Source organism: Garra rufa, chromosome 25, assembly GCF_049309525.1.
Source record: "Garra rufa chromosome 25, GarRuf1.0, whole genome shotgun sequence".
NCBI classification, from domain to species: Eukaryota; Metazoa; Chordata; class Actinopteri; order Cypriniformes; family Cyprinidae; genus Garra; species Garra rufa.
Genome location: NC_133385.1, coordinates 13536514 through 13556882, shown reverse-complemented (window position 1 = coordinate 13556882; position 20369 = coordinate 13536514). Strand labels below are relative to the sequence as shown.

The 20369-nt window shown below is 38.9% G+C and overlaps 1 protein-coding gene across 1 annotated transcript in view; it reads right to left on the bottom strand.

Moving 5' to 3' along the window:
• The window catches only part of lrp5 (low density lipoprotein receptor-related protein 5), a 98154-nt gene that overhangs the window by 46738 nt on the left and 31047 nt on the right, over positions 1-20369 (bottom strand). Inside the window, exons 6-8 of the mRNA XM_073831581.1 lie at positions 18023-18154; positions 15285-15681; positions 15016-15187 (exon numbers count right to left, since the gene is read on the bottom strand). Coding sequence (XP_073687682.1) covers positions 15016-15187; positions 15285-15681; positions 18023-18154 — 701 coding nt within the window. The remainder of the gene's footprint in view (positions 1-15015; positions 15188-15284; positions 15682-18022; positions 18155-20369) is intronic.

Here is a 20369-nt window from a genome sequence, read left to right as displayed (position 1 = left end):
AAAAAACAGTTGAAAACAGCTGAGTACAATTTTTCAGGTTTCTTTGATGAATAAAGTTTAGAAGAACAGCATTTATCTGAAACAGAATCAAATCTTTTGTAACATTATAAATATCTTTATCAACACTTTATCAATTTAAAGCATCCTTGCTAAATAAAAGTAACAATTTCTATAAATTTCTCCCCCCCCCCCCCACTTTTGAACAGTTTTGTGTATAATGTTACAAAAGCTTTTTATTTCAGATAAATGCTGATCTTTGGACCGTTCTATTCATCATATCCATAAAAAAGGTACTCAACTGTTATAGACAATAATAATAATAATAATAATAATAATAATAATAATAATAATAATAAAAGTTTTTTGGGCAGCAAATCAGCATATTAGAATGATTTCGGAAGGATCATGTGACACTGAAGACTGGAGTATAATGAAAAAAATTCAGCTTTGATCACAGGAATAAATTACATTTTAAAATATATTCAAATATAAAGCAGTTATTTTAAATCAAGGGTCACCAAACTTGATCCTGGAGGGCCGGTGTCCTGCAGAGTTTAGCTCCAACTTGCCTAAACACAGCTGCCTGGAGGTTTCAAGTATACCTATTAAGACCTTGATTGGCTGGTTCAGGTGTGTTTGATTAGGGTTGGAGCTAAACTCTGTAGGGACACCGGCCCTCCAGGAGCGAGTGTGGTGACCCCTGTTTTAAATAGTATAAATATTTTAGAATATTACTGCTTTAGATATACTTTGGATCAAATAAATGAAGGCTTGGTGATCAGAAGAGAATTCTTTAAAAAAAAACATTAAAAATCTTACTGTTCAAAAACTTTTGACTGGTAGTGTATATAATCAAACTGTTTTAACATATATACTATTGTAAGTGTAATACTATTCTAAAAATATTTTACACTATTAAATACTAATAATTTACTATTCATACTACATAATACACAATACAAATTCTTGTGTTATCCATAATCCACCATACAATTCCAGTAAAAAATAAAATAAAATAAAAATAAAAATCATCATATAAAGTAATTGTTGTATTTCTTCACAAGGCTGAATTTAAACTGCTTGATCTATACGGATTCATTATACCATATAAAGGTCTGGACTTTTATGGTTTCCTAGACTGTTAATAGATAGATACCTCTCAGGTTTAATTAAAAATATAAAATAATAAAATAACGTGTGTTTTAAAGATCAGTCGAAATCTGAGGGTGAGTAAATGACAGAATATTCATTTTTGGGTGAACTAGTATAGTAGAGTGCGTTTTGTTAAAAGGACAGTTCACCTAAAAAAGAAAATTCTGTCATTAATTATTCAACCTCATGTCTTTTCAAACCTGTAATGGTGCGTTCACACCGGACGCGAATGAAGCGGCAAGCGCGAGTGATTTACATGTTAAGTCAATGCAAAGACGCGAATAGCCATCCTGCGGCGCGAAACGCGCAAATGAGGCGGCGCGAAACGCGCGAATGAAGCGGCGCGCATTGAGCGTTTCAAGCGATTGCTGCGCCATTCGCGCGAATCGCGCGAGTTCAAAAATCTGAACTTTGGCGAAAATCCGCGCCGCGTTAACCAATCAGGAGCTTGCTCTAGTAGTGACGGAGGCAGAAATCCGAAACAACAATGGCGGACAAAATCACCGTTGCTGTCTGTGGTTCCTCGGAGCTGTACGATACATCTTTGGACTTTTGTAGAAACAGGAATAAAAAGGATCTTGCTTGGAAGAAAGTGAGTGAAGAGGTCGGACAATCTGGTTAGTTTTAAAAAACGCTCTTCACTCAATTTGACCTACATATACATACATATTGAGACTACAAGCAAGCTAAAGCTGGCAAATTGAGCTCATTCACCTATTTTACAACTACTTTCCCGCTGACGAGTGGCAGAAGCCCCTCCCATGACGCGAATTCGCGTCTGTTGTGAAGAAAATGTCACGCGCGAATGACGCGAATTTTACCGCGCGAATGGCGTGAGTAAACTCAAATGTTCAAGCGTTCAACTACGCGCGAATAGTGCGTTTTTTCCGCGCAAGTCGCGTCCGGTGTGAACGCACCATAAGACCTTCATTCATCTTCAGAACACAAATTAAGATATTTCTGATGAAATCCGAGAGCTTTCTGACCCTGCATAGACAGCAAAGCAACTGACACATACAAGGCCCAGAAAGGTAGTAAGGACATCATTAAAATACTCCATGTGACATCAGTGGTTTAACTGCAATGCTATGAAGAGAATACTTTCAGGAACTCCTGATGCACCACCCTGACTGAAAGCAATGAAGTCGTAATGTTTTTTGACTCACTTAAGCTTTAAATCTTCCCGTGCTGCTCTGTCTACAGTAGTATGCTGCTCCGCCTGGGACAGCCAAAGGTTTGTCTTACCCGACCAGAAAGCTACAAGTTGAAACGGCATCTCAATTGGCTGTAAATTCAGAAACAATGTGTTTTCTCTAGGGTACATATGGGATGCATTGTGAGCAGACAGCAGAGTCGACAGCTGCCGGTGACTGCTTACCACAACACTGTTGCAAAAAAAACTGGGACAACCGCTGCTGTATTACGTTAATAATCCACGAGCATCTCCAGAACAGGAGCGGAGAGCTGGGCGTCTTTCCCCTTCACCACCCTCCCGCTGACAGATGTGGGACAGTGGCGAACATCCCTCAGGAAATGAGATGGATTGCGGTGGCAATAACTGAGCTACAGGACAGGCTGAGTGAAACCAGGCCGAGGGTGCCAGACGCTACACTTTCACAAGTCTCACTCGTAATGTGAGAGAGAGAGATAAAGAAAATCCGCTTGCGAAAACATGAAGCGCCAGATAAGTGATAATAAACAGTAGTTGTAGACTAACGGTGCGTTTACTCTTGTAGTTTGGTTTGTTTGGTTAATTTGGTCCGGACCAAAAAGGAAAATGATACATTTGGTCCTGGTCCACTTAGCGTTCACACTGGCATTTTTGACAGAGAACCTAAAGGCATTGTGATACTTTCACAACCGGATTGGTCGGGTTGAATGCAGGATTTTTTGTGACGGAACTTACAGAACACTCCAAACAACAGGAAAAGGTGCGTTCGACTTAAAGCGGCGCTGTGGTCTGCTGATCGCCGCTTTAAGTCAAATACATGCAATGCCGGTTGCTGGACTAAGCGCGCTGATTGTTGTTCTTTCGAACCGCACCAGAGTTCTTTGGAAGTGGACTGAGACCCATCTTTTTATGGATATGCAGCGTTCACACTTACTCAAATGAACCGCACTAACAGAGCAATCGCACCAGAGTTTGTTTCAATCAAACCAAACATGACAAGTGTGAACACACCCTAATAGATACTAGATAGATACACCATAACTAATAGATATATGGTGTTATATGAATGCTTAGAAAAAGGAGCTTTGTTTTGTTACAAAATATGATAATTCGAATAGTAAGAGGTAGTAAAAATACCTTACAGATTGAATTGTCAGGTCATATATTGTTAGGGCTTAGTTAGTGTACAATAAGACAAGCCTTAAAAACAGTTCAACAGTGTGCATTAAAGGGATAGTCCTCATGCCATATTAGGTGTATATGACTTCCTTCTTTCAGACAAATACAGTTGGGGTCATATTAAAAATATTCTGGCTCTTCCAAGCTTTATAACGTGAATGGCTATTGAGATTTTAAGTCCAATACAGTGAATCCATCCATCATAAAAAGTACCCCACACTATAAGGGTAATAAAGGCCTGCTGAAGCGAAACAATGTGTTTTTGTAAGAAAATCTATGTTAAAAACTTTATAAACCATAATCTCTAGTTTGTGCTTATTGTCGTACACACGTTCATGAGAAAGTGGTGTTCCAGCCACAACAATGAAGTAGGACGTAAGCAAACCCAATGATGAATGCGGAAGCGCAGTGGAGAGTGCAAAACAAAAAACTGGTCACGAATTAGAAGCACAAAACAAGAATTTGTAAAGGAAAATGTTGTCGTATTTCAATATAAGCCAAGAGGAGACTGGTTTTCCTTTGCTGTTATCAAAACTTGGTTCTTGTGAGACTAGCATATTCTCACCAGAGCTTATGCTACGCCTATGCCATCCGTCATAAGTTTACGAAAGCTAGAGATTACATTTTCTAAAGTTTTAAATATGGATATTTTTCTTACACAAATGCATCAATACTTCAGAAGACCTTTATTAACTCTCCAGAGCCGTGTAGATAGGGTTGGGAATCGAAAATCGATTCCGATTCTGGAATCGGATACTTAAGATAAAGAATCGGATACTTGTTATAATATTAAAATTTCGATTCCTCGTTTCGATTCCTGGTTGCATTTTTTCCATCTAGTGATCTGCCAGGACCTTCAGCGCGTGCAATCTGCCAGGACTTTACGTGGTAATGTAAACATCAGTCGAAAAGATGGATCACGGTAAGCGTTTAAAAGTGTGTCTACGCTTTGTAAAAACCGAAGACAAATCTACCGCTGCACGCAAACTTCATCTTAGAGATCTGCAAGGGACGGATTTTAGTCCTGCGCCCGCCCACTCCAGAAGGAATATATGTTATTTCGTCCCGCAAAAGCCCACATAAAAGTCACTTATACCCCCGCGGGAAGACAGGTATCTACTTTATCTCTTGGCTGCATGAAACAAACCCTCCCGGTGATGTTAAGGCAAAGATGACCAGAGTAATAGTAACGAACTCGCGCGTGCCTAATGTATTCATTCTTGTATATCGGAGTCGTACATTAGGCACGCATAAGTCCGCTGTTGATTCACAAACTATTCATGCTTTCGGTGCTCTGATCCATAGTATTTTTGCGTGAAATTTCAAAATATTTGCATAGTTTTCAAAATGAATGTCCTGTGAGTTTTTTATAATGAATGCTTACCCCCATAGAGGTGGATCTTGTAAGGGTCAGTGGTGTTTAAGCACATATGAGCACCAGCATAAACAGATTTACAATGTATTTACTGTATTTTTCATTTATATGTTTATTTTATAATAAATACAAACAGTAGATATTCAGTCACTTAAGAAAGAGTACTCTGAAGTTGTGAAGAATGTCTGAATTAAATAATTTAGGTGCTTTAAATCTGTATGTGTGTATTCATGTTAAAAAGTTAGAGCAGAGGATTTTCTTTTAAATTCAAAAGTATAGCTTTAATTTAAAGTTTGTTTGATTTTTTTTTTATAACATGCAGGAGAAAAATAAAAAGGCAAAACTAATGTTTAGGTTAATAAAAAAGGTTAAAAAATAAACACCTTTAGAGGAAATGTCAGGCATAGGGGGGCCTTGCAAAACTGACCCGAGAAGAAGGGGGACCTGATATAAAAAAGGTTGAGAACCCCTGTAATAAAATAATATGTTGCAAGCTAGCACTGAAAATAAACATGTTTAATATATTAATGTTTGACTTTTGTGTTTGTTGTTTTTTTTTTTTTTTACTAAATCGGAATCGAAACTGGGAATCGAAAAGAATCGGAATCGATAAGTGGAATCGGAATCGGAATCGAAATCGATAAAATTCAAACGATACCCACCCCTACGTGTAGAGTACTTTTTATGATAGATTGATGCAGTTTATTGGACTTCAAAATCTTAACAGCCATTCACTGCCATTATAAAGCTTGAAAAGTCCAGAACATTTTTATATATAACTCTGATTGTATTCATCTGAAAGAAGAAAGTCATACATACCTAGGATGGCTTGAGGGTGAGTAAATCAAAGGGTAATTTTTATAAGCTGTAATGTAATAGTCCCAACGTGCTTGTATGTAGATATGTAAATGATTATTTTGCACAATAACCCACCTGAATTGCCCAGCATTTTAAAAATGACATTGATTTGCTCTGCTGTGTCAAAAAATTAATAAATTCTGAAAGTAACAAAAAACTTTGAATTTGACCTTAAAAATGTGGGATTTGTGATTAAATGTTGAAAAAAAAAAATAAGATAAATTATGTAATGATGGAACAGAAAAATCATCCTGCCCCCAAACATTGTGTTTTTTCTTATTATGACTTGAAATAAACAGAATATTGGAAGAGGTATTTTGTAGAGTGGAAGGTACATTGTTTCTAGCAGAAAAGAAAGAGCATTTGGATTTGGTGTCCTATTATTTTCTCCAAGGAATGGAAACCATCGTGGAGGTCTACAAGGTGACGTTATAGTAAGTATGGACGTCACAAAACTGTAAAACTAAACAAATGCTAATGGTTCTTTTTCAAGGGAAACCAACTTGATGGTCTTTTAAAATGTAACCACTACTTAAGCACACATAAAACACTTTATGCACGCGCAACCATCTATTCTTCTAATTTATCATGCTTAAGAGCAATTTCGAGTGTTTCTGCAGTCCGTCAAAGCCCTGCTGGCCTGTAAAAATCGTACATTTGAGCGTATTTGTTTTCTCAAACAAAATTACCAAAAAAACTGCATGAGTGAAAGAATTGCTGAATGGTGTGCGCAGCGCTGGCCACAGGAGATGGAAAATATTACGAAAGTCAGGTGTCTTTTATACCCCTATAATTCAAGTGAAACAGTGTATCCTTGGAGCCTGGAACATCAAAGTTTAAGACCTCATGGTGAAACAGCCAGCAACAGCAACAAACTGTTACCAGGCAATTAACTATAGTGCTGTTTGGCTTGGACTACCACTGGCTGGATTTGGCCCGCACAAAGGCGCAAACTTGCAATTCTGATGCATTTGAGCGAATTCTATTGAGAAAACTAGAGTGGAGTCCAGTCACCGTACCTACGTCATTGCCACTGGTTCTGTGTTACAGTTTTTCTGCCCAATATTCCAGAATAACACATACTGCGTATGTGTATATATGTGACCCTGAACCACAAAACCAGTTGTAAGTAGCATGAGTATATTTGTAGCAATAACCAAAAATACATAGTATGGGTCAAAATGAAAGATTTTTCTTTTATACTAAGAATCATTAGGATATTATGTAAAGATCATGTTCCATGAAGATATTTTGTTAAATTTCTACCACAAATATACCATTAATTAATTTTTGATTAGTAATACGCATTGCTAAGAACTTCACCTGGACAACTTTAAAGGCGATATTCTCAATATTTTGATTTATTTAAACCCTCAGATTCCAGATTTTCAAATAGTTGTATCTCGGCCAAATATTGTCTTATCCTAACAACCATACATCAATGGAAAGCTTATTTATTCAGCTTTCAGATGATGTATAAATCTCAATATAAAAAAAAATGACCCTTTTGACTCGTTTTGTGGTCCAGGGTCATTCATATCTACTGACGTAACAAAGTGGTTAAATCTAAGTGTATGCGTTGTTTACTTACTTTTTTACATTAGTCTTCCCATTAATTAAATTATATTGTTAATTCAGACTGATTCGAGAACAACCATGAACCAATCAATACAGATACTTTAAAATAAAATTTCAGGACTTTCAAGGACTTTAAGCACTACTTTTTGGATTTTTAAGGACTTCAATTAGAGATCTCACTTATGGTTTGATGTTTTCTACTGTTTGAGAAAAAGAAAAAAAAAAGATTTTTTGAAACAGCTCCTAAGTCCTAATATGAATCAATGATTTTGATTTGCGCTCCTAGGTTCCGATCTAAATCAAATGATTCGCAATGCATGCTCTGAAGTCCTAATCTGAATAATGATTCGCAAACCATCATTTCAGATCAGGACTCTGAGCATGGTTCGCAAATTGCAAATCATTCAACTCGCGGAATGATTCAAGAACCTGCTCTGAAGTTCCGATCTAAATCAAATGATTCATGATCCACTGCTTGAGGTTTCGACCTAAAACAATTAATTCGCTATATGCAAAGTTCCAATCTAAGTCAAATGATTCTCGAACCCGCTCTGAAGTCCTGATCAAATGATTAATAATATGCGATCCGATTGGAGCGCTTTGAAATTAATCATGTTGCGATGGTTTTTATGTTTATAAAATCATTACAAGCGATGCTAAATTCGAAAATGAATGGCTCTTTTAATTTGATCTAGTTTTTGCTAATGAACCGCTTGAAATGAAGTCAGTAGTTTGAATCAATTAGAGCAGTTCCAGCTTAATTGACTCACTCAATTAATGTGCTTATTAAAAATGAAACACTTATTTCATAGATACATTGTCTTTCAATAATTCAAGCACTTTTCATATACCTCTTCAGGAATATTGGCATTTTCAAAGGTTTTCCAGGCCTTAAATTTAAAAAATTCAAGTAATCAAGCACTTTGTACAAACCCTGAGAACAGAACTGAATTTTACATAATATACTATTCAAATGTACTATACTATGCCTCTTTCCTGCCTGAGAAGGAAGTTGGGAAAGCAGACTTTGGATGTCTGCCAGACTTGTGTGGGACATCCATCACCTGTACGAACCGCTTGTAAGCGGAGCTGCATTTGAAGCTCGCAGCCTCTTCAAAAGCAGCTTATTTTACCACTACCGTCCGAAATCAAAACAGCCCTTGCTCTGATGGGCCTTGGATGTGCCGCTAACTCATAGACAAAGGAGCTATCATTAGCATGGCCAATGTTTTAGCAAGAGGCCCCTCGCTGGAAAAACCCTGCGCAAATCAAGTTTCACGGCTCCCGCTGGCCACAATGTGCCAGGGCCATTGGTGCAAACGCTTTGGGGGGACTTTAGAGAAAAGCATTATTGATCCTCTTCACACTTATGTTTTTTTCGCCAGCATCCATCAGCAGACGAGCCCTCGGCCACCTCACTTCGTTCCGCCGCAAATAAAGCCCTCTTTCAAGTTGTTGCTTTTCATTGTCACGGTGTTGCCATACTGAAGAGCCATCAAAATGCACTTCAGGATTCATTGTAGTCGAATGGCTTTATTGAGAGGAAAATTAAGACTTTTAGGGAAGGAGAAAAAGGGAAGAATGTAGCTATTAAGCAACGTGGATGGACAGAATATAATGAAAAATAAATACACATTAAATGAAACACAAAGGGCTGACTGGTATACAACGTACATCATATATTTATCATTTTTATGATATTTATAAAAACAACCCTATGATGTCCTCTTGAAATCACTGTTTCCCTCAACAATATTCACATCTCTGCTTGAGACGACCCCTAAAAAGCCCTCCTGTTTTGCACAAGTTCTGCTTCACTCTGTTCTACATATTTGTCTTTATGGGAACCCAGAGGGCACCCATAGCACTTCGCAATCAGGGTCACAAAAGACTCTGTGAAAGCAGAATCTACATAATTGCCCCACAAAGCAGGGGACTTTCTACACCAGGGACGGCACATCAGTCAAATGAGTTATCTTAAACATCTCTACACCGAGAGGGTGAATTGAGGGGGTCTGCGGCGACTTCTAAAGGGTTCAAAGGGGCGGGAAGAAGAAGGGGGTGAGTTTGACTGCTCCGAAAAGAGGCGAATACACACGGCGAGAACGACAGAAATGAAAGCCTCACAATTCCCATACTGTTTAAGGAAAAAAACTTCCAGTGCAAGTGCCAATAATCAAGCCTCCTTTTCAGACGTACGGGACCTGAGATGAAAGGGGATGTTCTTGGCACACATTCAAAACGAGTTCGGTCATTTAAGAGAACAGGTTGCGAACCTGAAACACCAGTTGGAGCTCTGTATCGAGAAGGTGAGGACATGTCAGGTGGTTGACCACAAATGTAGTGAAAAGTTTTTTAGTGGCCATTTAAGAACAGTTCACCTTAAAATGAAGATTTGATCATCACGTCAACAAATTCTGGAGACTGTGCAGGTCGCTTTTTTATGCACAACTGGAGACTTTTAAGCTTCAGAAAGGAGGCAAAAGTAGTGCATATGATTCATGCACTACATACCAAGTCTTATGAAGTTATACAATAGCTTTGTCTGAGAAACAGATCAATATTTAGATCATTATTTACTGATAATCACTGAGTGAAGTGAACTCGAGAACTGAATCGTTCTGATTTATGAACGAATCATTGCAACAAATGCGCAGCCTTTGAAATGAGACCGCTTTTAACGATAAGTTCACTCTAGAATTAAAATTTGCTGATAACTTACTCACCCCTACGTCATCTAAAATGTCCAGTCTTTCTTTCCTCAGTCAAAAAGAAAGTAAGGTTTTTGAGGAAAACATTCCAGGATTTTTCTCCATATAGTTGTCTCAAAGGGGATCAATGGGTTGAAGGTCCAAACTGGAGTTTCAATGCAGCTTCACAGGGCTCTACACGACCCCAGCCGAGAAATATAGCAAAACGATCAGTCATTTTCTAAAAAATCCAAAATTTATATACTTTTAAACCACAAATTCTCATCTTGCACTAGCTCTAACTTTACATATTACAGTCACGTTGGAAAGGTCATGTGTGACATAGGCGAAAGTACTTAAAACAACGATGTAAAACAACAATGTTGAACAATTTTGAAGTTGGAGGAGAAAATGAGATGATCTTTCCAACGTGATTATGTAATGCATGAAGTCGTGGATGCAGAGCTAGTGCAAAAGGAGCATTTGTGGTTAAAAAGTATTTACATTTTTATTTATTTTTTTAGAAAATGATTGATCGTTTCGCTAGACAAGACCTTTATTCCTCAAATGGGATTGTGTAGAGCTTCTTGAAGCTGTATTGAAACTGCAATTTGGACCTTTAACCTGTTGATCCTTACTGAAGTCTATTACATGGAGAAAAATCCTGGAATGTTTTCCTCAAAAGCCTTTACTTCTTTTCAACTGAAGAAAGAAAGACATGAACATCTTGGATGACATGGGGGAAGTGAACTAATCCTTTAATATGTTCATGAACCTCATTTTCAGCGAATGACAACTAAATATTGGTCTTTTACTCACACAGATATTAAATGGTTTTAGAAGATTTGGAAGAAAGTAGCACTTTTGCATCTTTTTTGTAGCTTGAAAGCCTCAGTCTCGATTAATTTCTAATTGCATGAATAAGAGTAACCAGAAAAAGTAAGTTTTTTATTATGTCTTTGTTAATATTATTTCAGAAAATAGGAAGTAAACAGTAAGAAAAAAAGGGTAAATGACAGAATCTTTAATTTTGCGTGAATTATCCTTACACCATGTCGTGTTTTCCATGACAAAGATGGTCTCAGTCACTCAGTATGTAGTTTTAATAATGTTAAAAAGGTTTAATATTTATGAATTAGATTATAAACTTGTCCATGTCGTTGGGAGTGCAGTGCGCTTCTCGCTTCTGAAATATTTCAGTGATTCTGTCACGCCGAGCTGTCGCATCACGTCTGGTGTGAACAACCAAATTGCTTGTCGAGTTGCATTTAGTTAGGACACTGTGTTATAAAAACAAAAATGTATAAATAAAAACTGTGTAAAACCTAAAAATCATGCGTTAAAAACAGGCTGGAGACATTGCTACATGGTCCTTTCATAAACAGGAATTAACAATGGGAATGTCCTCAGCCTCAAATGCAATTCAACTTTTCAAGGAGGAAGGTACAAAAAAAAAAAGCCCTTTCAGACAAGGCCTATCACCAGCCGTGTTAAAGGGGGGAAAAAAGAAAGAAGGCAAGAGGGAGGGAGGAGGGCCCGAAAGCCTCCATTCCTCTATTTATAACCATTCAGGCAGTGAGCAGCCACATTCCCAAATGCCAGAAGGCACTTTTCAAAACTCCCCATTTAAAACTTAATGTTGTTTTCAGCTCCTAAAAAAAGATCCACCCTCCCTCACACCCACCATCAACCAAAAGGAACCAAGCGGGTGTAAAAAAAAAAAAAAAAAAAAAGGCAAACAGTAACATGTAAATGTGACTCTGTTCGGAGGCAGTCCAGAATCGGCCCTTTCAAAACAAAAAGGGCAGCTGAAATGAGGTAAGCAAGCATCAGTATGCAGAAAAGAAAATCTTTAATGAGAAATTACTGATGGTCGGGCCGTGCTGCAACTCCGCCGATTAGCACTTCAAGGGCTTTTCTTCCTTTCAGAGGGTAAGTGGGCCAGCTAAAGAATGGCCTCCGCCTCCATTAAGGTGAATCTGAAGAACTCTTGTGAGAAAGGAGAACAGAACACACTTGTCAGCTGCTGGGAGGCTGGGGAATGCGGCGCAGCCACCCAAAAAGTGCATCTGGTGCAGGGGTGGGGTGGTGTGCGTGGATGGAGGAGGACCTCCGCGAGATTTTGCCTCTATTCTGTGCAGTTTTTGTTCTGGAGTAGGCAGGGGGTCAGCTCTGAACATATGACCACAGGGCTTCCCTCCTCAGCCGGACAGGAGAAAAAGTGCGTCCCGAATATCCCTTCAAAACACTTCCAAAGAGATCACAAATGGAGTCTTTAATATCTCAGTTTCTCATCAAGTTCAAGGCCCAAAAAAGTAGTAAGTACATTGATAAAATAGTCCATGTGACATCAATGGTTCAACGAGAATTTTATGAAGCTACGAGAATACTTTTTGTGCATCTTGAACTTCACACCAGTAATATCACGTGTCTTTGCAAAAAAAATTTCAGAGAATTATCTGAGCAATGCAAACTTATCTTATCAGAGTCTATTTTATTCCTCCCAAGGAATTTTAGTAGGGCTGCCCTCAAATTTTTCTGGTCGACTAGTCGTCGTTCATTTTAACCATTAGTCGACTATTAGTTGCATGTTTATTAATAAACCATATAAATCAGAATAATGAGCATTTAATTGCCTATATAGCCTAACAAGCGCCCAAGCACACGAAAAAAAAGCTTGCCACAGCGCACCGGCAGACGAGACAGCAGAAAGCGCATCCTGTTTGCCTTCATCATTTTACAAAAGCGCAACATTTTGTTGCTATTCTGAGTGCACACAAATAAACATAGTCTTTACAGATTCGAAAGATGTATTATTTTTATCTGTATGACCAAAAATTATGGAGTATTTTGAAAGCAAGTGACCAACCAACACCTCCATCTGTCATGCAATGAGCAAACTACTATTCAGCTTTCACACTTCGCACAAAAACTTGAATAGCGCACATTTTTCTAGGTTAACATTAGACTGAGCAGACGAGCGGTTGACGCTATAATACATCTTTTAGATAAAAAGCCATATTTGCATTTTTTGTTTATTACCACATAGACCAGCCGTTAACAGTCTCTCCGTTATCAGGATGTCCTGTTTTTTCTGCGACTAATAACATTTTGGTCGACCAAGCCTCTTCTCAACGACTAATGGTCGATGGGAGAAACATCTGACACAAGGTTGTAACTCAATAAAATATAACCGAGCACTTCATTAAAACTCCTGAGGTATGAATGAGCAACCTCTGAGAAATACAATAATTCTCAAAAAAATCTGCTTTCTATTGCTAGATGGCTGAACTAATGATATGATCAAAAATACAATCAGCTTTAAAAGAGAGTAGCAGCACTCAGTAGTTCTCCATTGGGATGTTTGGAGGAGGATTATTCTAGGAGGTGTTGCACGTGGACTTCAATGAGCATCTGGCCTTTTACCGAGCTCGATCTGTCAGCAGGAGTGCCCTAATCCTCAACTCATTCAGCCCGGCTTTAACACAGGAAAACACCACCTCGCTCCTCCCTTTGACGGCCAGAGAAAACACCTCTGCATCTCAAAGAGAGAGTAAAGCACAGTGCACACAAACAGGGACTCGCGCTGAGTCCTGGTGGTTTTTAGGCCACCCTTGCCCTGCTGTTCACCCTTGGCCCGCCTGTCCTACTGCCCCTTCTCTTTAAACGCCACAGCAGGGAACCTGGCAGATTAAAACAAGCCCTGGGTTACAAACAGGTTAGTTGTGATGGCATTTTGCTGGCTGTGACTGTCCGCGAACTCACTGGGAGTTCAGTGCATTAATAAATAATACCTATCCTTTAAACGCAGTTTGAAAGCTCTTACCTAAACTTGCCACACACCTAGGTTAACAGGTTTGTAAACCTAGACAACACATGATTGAGTGTATCGTTATACAGTTCTAGTTTGAGCCATAACGTACATTTGTCAAACATTAGTCAATGCATTAGGTCCTCAACTATATATATTTTTCACAGAGTAGCAAAAATTATATCTACATATCAGAGATTATTAGTATACAAAGATATTGAGAAAGCCAGGTTTGGAAAGATTGTTGAGAGTCAGTGTGAGAAGAAAAGCAAACGAGCGCAAGAAAATAAGAGGGGGATGTTTCCTTAGTTTCTTTTGTGTTTACACGACAGGCTTTCAGGCATTCTGACTGAATGAAAAACCTCTGTATTATGACACCCAGGGACCTGTGCCTACAGGTAGCTGACTAATTACACAATGCCAAAACCACGAAAACGCCCAGACCGCGAAGCCTGTGCCACAAAAGAACAGACACTGAGGAAACAAAAACAGACGGAGAGAAATTACGACAGAATAAATCAAGACATTTGGTCTGAGGCCCAAGTTAGAATGCTAAAACACAAAATAATCCATCTAAATAAGAAACCTGACACAAGAAATGCTTTCAAATACACTTGAGGTTTCCCAACCATTGGGTCTTCAAACAAAAACAGAACTACGGCAACTGAACGGATGTCTAGTGTCACTTTTTCTGTTGTTTTTAGTTTAAACAATCAGCATCAGATTCCAGAAACACTTTATATTAAAACAACAACTTGATAAACGTCATTGTCAATGAAGAATGTGCACTCTATACACTCCCAAGCTGCAACTTTGCTCATTGCAGAAAGGGGGCGCTATTCAAACGGCCGTTTTGAAAAAACAACTGGATCCTTTCAAGACATGCCCTTCCAAAAAAAGGCCATTAGCGAAGTGTACATATGCTGATCACTTCAGGGAAGTACTTGAAGGACTCGCTGCTCACTTTCAACAAGGAATTCGCCCTTGGACTCTCCACCAGTCCTCAGGTCCCCTCTCATTACTCCACATACTCAGACTATTCAATCAGAACCAAAGCTCAAGTCTCAATTCAGCTATTGTCGAGCATGGAACACTATAAAATTTCACTGCTACTCGTATATGCTTCTGGTGAAAGGAAACCTAATGAGCAAACATTGCGACAAGGTGACAGCACTTTAAAGTAAAATGTTAGATGACTTACCTCAATTTTGTCTGTTTTGGCATCGCCCCAGTAAAGCTTTCCTGCGATGTAATCAATGGCCAAACCATTGGGCCAACCAAGGGAGGTGTTGAGCAGCACAACCCTGTCCATGCCATCCAGGTTTGCTCGTTCAATTTTGGGCATCTCGCCCCAGTCAGTCCAGTACATGTATCTGCATAAAAGCAATGCAACAACAAGAAGAAGATAAATCACAATGCTAATTTATAAGGGCTCTTCTTAGAGATCTAAGAAATTAAGTACTTCCGTACCCATTTACAGGATCCAACACGATGGCTCGTGGCTCGTCCAAGTTCTCCGATATGAGGATGCGTCGAGAAGTGCCGTTGAGTCTAGTGACCTCGATGCGATCCGTCCCGGTGTCCGTCCAGTAGAGATTACGTGCCACCCAGTCCACCGCAATCCCATCAGGATGGTTGATCTCATTGGTGACCAAAGTCTGGGCATCACTTCCATCGATTCGGGCACGGCGGATGGCCCTCACCTCATCATCCGTCCAGTAGACGTATCCATCCACCGGGTCATAGTCGATGGCGATTGCATGACGGATGTCACTGACTTGCAAGACTATGTCCGTGAAGTCAGGTAAGTCCAGGGATATCCGCCGAAGGTCGGTACGGCGTGCCAGTAGAAGCACCTGTTCCGCTCCTGGGAATAAGATTGAGATTTGCTTAAACTGTTAAACATCTGCTCTTTTGTCTATCCTCCAAAAGACTCATCAAGTACTAGAGATGCCATGGCCTTTGACCTGCACTGTCTACTTCAATTAGGACAGCAGTAACTCTGGCAAAAAGTCTACAAATGTGTGTATTAAGACAACTACCATGCCTAAGGCACAGACTCAACTCGTCAAAGAAAACTGAGTCTGACAGTAGCAATTAGTAGCATGAATTGGAGAGTTGTCCCTGCAGACGGTGCACTGCGAGATCGCATTGCTCCATTACAAAAACCGCATGCCAGGTTTAAATACCAACAGTAGAATCTGTCTAGACCCAATCTGTGGAAGCAATTAGGTCCAACCTTGTCCTTATTTAATCTCTCTTTGTAACCGAGCACGCTCCAGTACCCACAACACCAGCTGCGGTCCACGGCACCCAATAAGTAGTGACATCCATCAGCGCTGACACCAATAAGAAGAGGAAAAAACAGCTCCTCTAGGGTTTCTCAAGCTTTTTTGGGGGCTTCTTTGGTTTTAATTTGTCCTTCGTTCTGCCTTGCATGTTATCAAAGCGAGTGGACGTCTGACAAAACCAAAACAAATGCCTTCAATTTAGCCACCCAAGCTAAACAAGTACGAGGTGTGGACGTTTGCTCATGCTAATCCTTTGTCCTACCGGACCCAGTCGTGCCCTTGCCTTGCCGCTAATCAAAGTCCAGTACAATGGGCTATTGTTTGCTCTGATTAGTTGTCAACTTTTCAGGAGAGTTGCTTAATCCTGAGGTCAGTGGGAATATGTTTCATTAGGCCAGACAACCTCCCCTGTCCTCCGCTAACGCAACTCTGGACTGCTCCATGTTTCAATTGCGCCACTGGAATGAAGGCATGAAGAATACTTCTCATTGTTTCCTGGCCTGGGAATACACTGCCTCAAATTTGAAGGAGTTATAAATTCAAGTAGAAAGGCAGAGCAACTTGGGAAGGGGTGAATGTATTTTTTTCTAATAAAAGAGCAGTCTGTCATTAACAGGCTGGGTGCACAGATACAATGGACAAGTCTGTTCTGGAGAGGCTGGGAAAAAAATCCTTGAGCAAGCCAGGGGGTGAAGCCTGCTTTTAGAATAGCCCTTAATTCTTAATGTACGTCCTCATTAAGAATAAAAGGACAAATTGATTCAATTGAATGCATTTTGAAATACTAGGGTCAATGACGTGACGCCAAAATGTTCTGTCCGACTGCAATTTTTCAGTAAAAAAAAGAAAAGAAAAGCAAATACTTAATTTCTATACACTTTAATTTCTGAGGACATCTAAAAAATGTTAAGCAAGTTAAGGAAATGAATTAATTTTTATATGAATTTACGTGCACACAACATTCTTAATGTTTGAACAATTACAATAGATATTATTTGTTGTATTTTAAAATTGGTCTGTTGAAAATCCTTATACTTCCCACAAAGTTTCACCACTGAATTTCCAAGACTTCTTTTTATTAAAGTTAAATTTTATTGAATTTTTTTTTTTTTTTTTTTTTTTAACAAATTCTGACCAAGCAGCTAATTAATTGTTCAGACACGTTCAGAATGATTTGAACAGATTATTTATATGATTTCTAAGAATTTATGCAATGCCAAGACTTTTCCAAACCTGAAAAATGTCATTTTAAAATTCCCTGGTATTTCCAAGGACCTCACAATGACTTCATCAACAGTTTACAATAAGCGGGGGGATTCCTTAAGGAGTCTGGAGACAAGGGAATGTATACAAACCCCTAAGTAACTCAAACAAATGATTTCCCGAACTGGATCCTAAACGCACAAACCTTGGACTGACCTAAATGATGACCTTGACCTAGGTCTGCCAGCTCTTCATCTAGGCTAAACCTCCCATGACAATGAGAAAAAGGAGTCTGTCAGCTGTTATGAAATAAGGTTGTGATTTATGATTGCTGAATCAGAGGAGAGTAATTTTGACTAAATTGTAAACCCAAATGAACCACCATCTGCCAAACATTAGTCTCTGTCATGGTCTTCTGTGCGGGACGGCAAGCAAACGTTTTATAGATGCACAGTACGCCAATCCTCATACCAAAACCAGCCCATGAAAGGCCACAGTTCATAAAAATCTAATTTTACGCTCGAGAGCAGGGACATCATAATAAAATTAAAAATGCAACAAAACCACTCCATCCTCTTCATAGTAAAGCAGCCATATCTATCTATCTATCTATCTATCTATCTATCTATCTATCTATCTATCTATCTATCTATCTATCTATCTATCTATCATGGGACTCTTTAAGCATTCAAATCAACACTTTTTTTTTTTTACCTGGTCGACAAGTCTTTCCGTCCTCTTTGAGTTTAACCCCTGTTGGGCAGGCGCAGCTATAGAAGGGCGGCATGGGGGAGAGGAGACACAGGTGGGAACAGCCTCCGTTTCTTTCACTGCATGGAGTTTGAACTGTGGAGCAATGAAAGGGAAAGAGGAAAGCTATAAAACCACTGTTTATTAGACATTACTACAAAGAGCAGTGACCTCCTGGTTTAAAAAATGACCAGAAAAAACACAGCGATTCAAAGAGTGTGTGAATGTTTCACCAAATTCCAACCTTAATTTGAGAAAGTCCACCAGGTAGGGTGATTAATTTGACAGAGCACTGAATTATATTGTAAATACAGGTCTAGTATATAAATAACCACAGCTGTGTTTTGTTTTTGCTTAGTGATAGTTGCTCATGAGTCCCTTGTTTGTCCTGAACAGTTAAACTGCTTCTGTTTTTTTTTTTTTTTTAACCTTTAGGTCCCACAAATTCTTTGGTTTTTCAGCATTTTTGTGTATTTGAACCCTTTCCAGCAATGACTATGATTTTGAGATCGATCTTTTCACACTGAGCATAACTAAGGGACGCATATGCAACTATTACAGAAGGTTCAAATGCTTTAGAAGAATACACAATGCATTAAGAGCCAGGGGGTGAAAACTTTTAGAATTTAAAGATCAGGGTAAATTTTACTTATTTTGTCTTCAGGGAAACATGTAAGTATCTTCTGTAGCTTCTGATAGGCAGTACTAAACAATATTTAGGCAAAATAAAAAAATGCACACATCTTCATTCTGTTCAAAAGTTTACACCCCTGGTTCTTAAAGCATTGTGCTTCCTTCTGAAGCATCAGTGCCTCAGTTGTCCACAGTGTGAAAAGATGGATCTCAAAATCATACAGTGATTGCTGGATAACTGACGAAAAACCAAAGAATTTGTGGGACCTGAAGGATTTTTTTTTGAAGAACGGGGGAAGTTTAACTGTTCAGAACAAACAAGAGACTCATGAACAACTATCACTGAAAATCATTCACGTAACAACATTATCAAGAATCAAGTGTATGTAAACTTTTGAACCGGTCATTTTAATAAATTAAACTATTTTCTTCTCTTGTGGACTATATGTAAATGTCTTTCATGTCAAATATCTTATTCAGGTCAGTACATGCTATTTTTGGGACTCTCTTTTGAGATTTCACTCACATGATGTGTTATTTGGCAGCAAACGGCCCTGAACTTCCTATTCACCTGTGACTTGACAGATTACAAAAGAGGTACAAAACAACATAGCTCAGTTCCCAAACAAAACTGCAACCCTTGAACAAAAGCAGGTGGCAGCAAAACATTTTATTTCCTGTAACAGGTTTTTCCATTTCCACCAGGTCACGCACTGCTCGTCGCAGCCTCTCAGAAAATGCATCTGCTCCATCAGGAAAACAAACGGCCCTGACCCGACACTTGTTACCCCCCTCTTGTCCGTGCTGCACGCAGATGTGGTGTCTGCCCAGCACATTGACTGATGACTGGTCCGCAGTTCAAGGACACATGAGGAAATTCACAAAATACCAATACAGGCACATTTCTGAGAACTAGTATAAAGCTGGACTATGCAACTTTAATAATAAAAATGCATATATTTAAAAAACATAATTAATGATGTACATTTTTTTTTGTGTTAGTTGTTCATAAGTCCCTTGTTTGTCCTAAACAGTTAAACTGCCCGCTGTTCATTGGGTCCGACAAATTCTTTGGTTTTTCAGCATTTTTGTGTTCAAACGAAGGTTCAAATGCTCACTTGTGCTTCAGAAGGAAAAAGAGCATTTGAAGATCAGGGTAAAATTAACTTATTTTGTCTTCTGGGAAACATTTAACTATCTTCTGTAACCTCTGAAGGGCAATACTAAATTAAAAAAAATATGATATTTAGCCAAAATAAGAAAAATGCACACATTCTCACTCTGTTCAAAAGTTTTCACCCCCTCTCTTAACGCATCGTTTTTCCTTCTGGAGCATCGGTGAGCGTTTGAAACTTCTGTAATAGTTGCATATGAGTCCCTCAGTGTGAAAAGATGGATCTCAAAACCATACAGTCATTGTTGGAAAGGGTTCAAATAAACAAAAATGCTGATTTTCTTTTTTTTTTTTGCAGATTCTGAAAGGGAGATGTAAACTTTTGACCTCAACTGTATTTAAGGTTTAACAAAATATCATTTTTTTCCCAAGTGCCCACTGAACCCTGCTTGAACCACCCTGGTTGAAATCTCTGGTCTAGATCTTCATTGTTTGTTTGCATGATGGTTGTTTCATCCTTTCTTTATTATCCTACCTCCAACACAACAAACACTTACCTAGTGG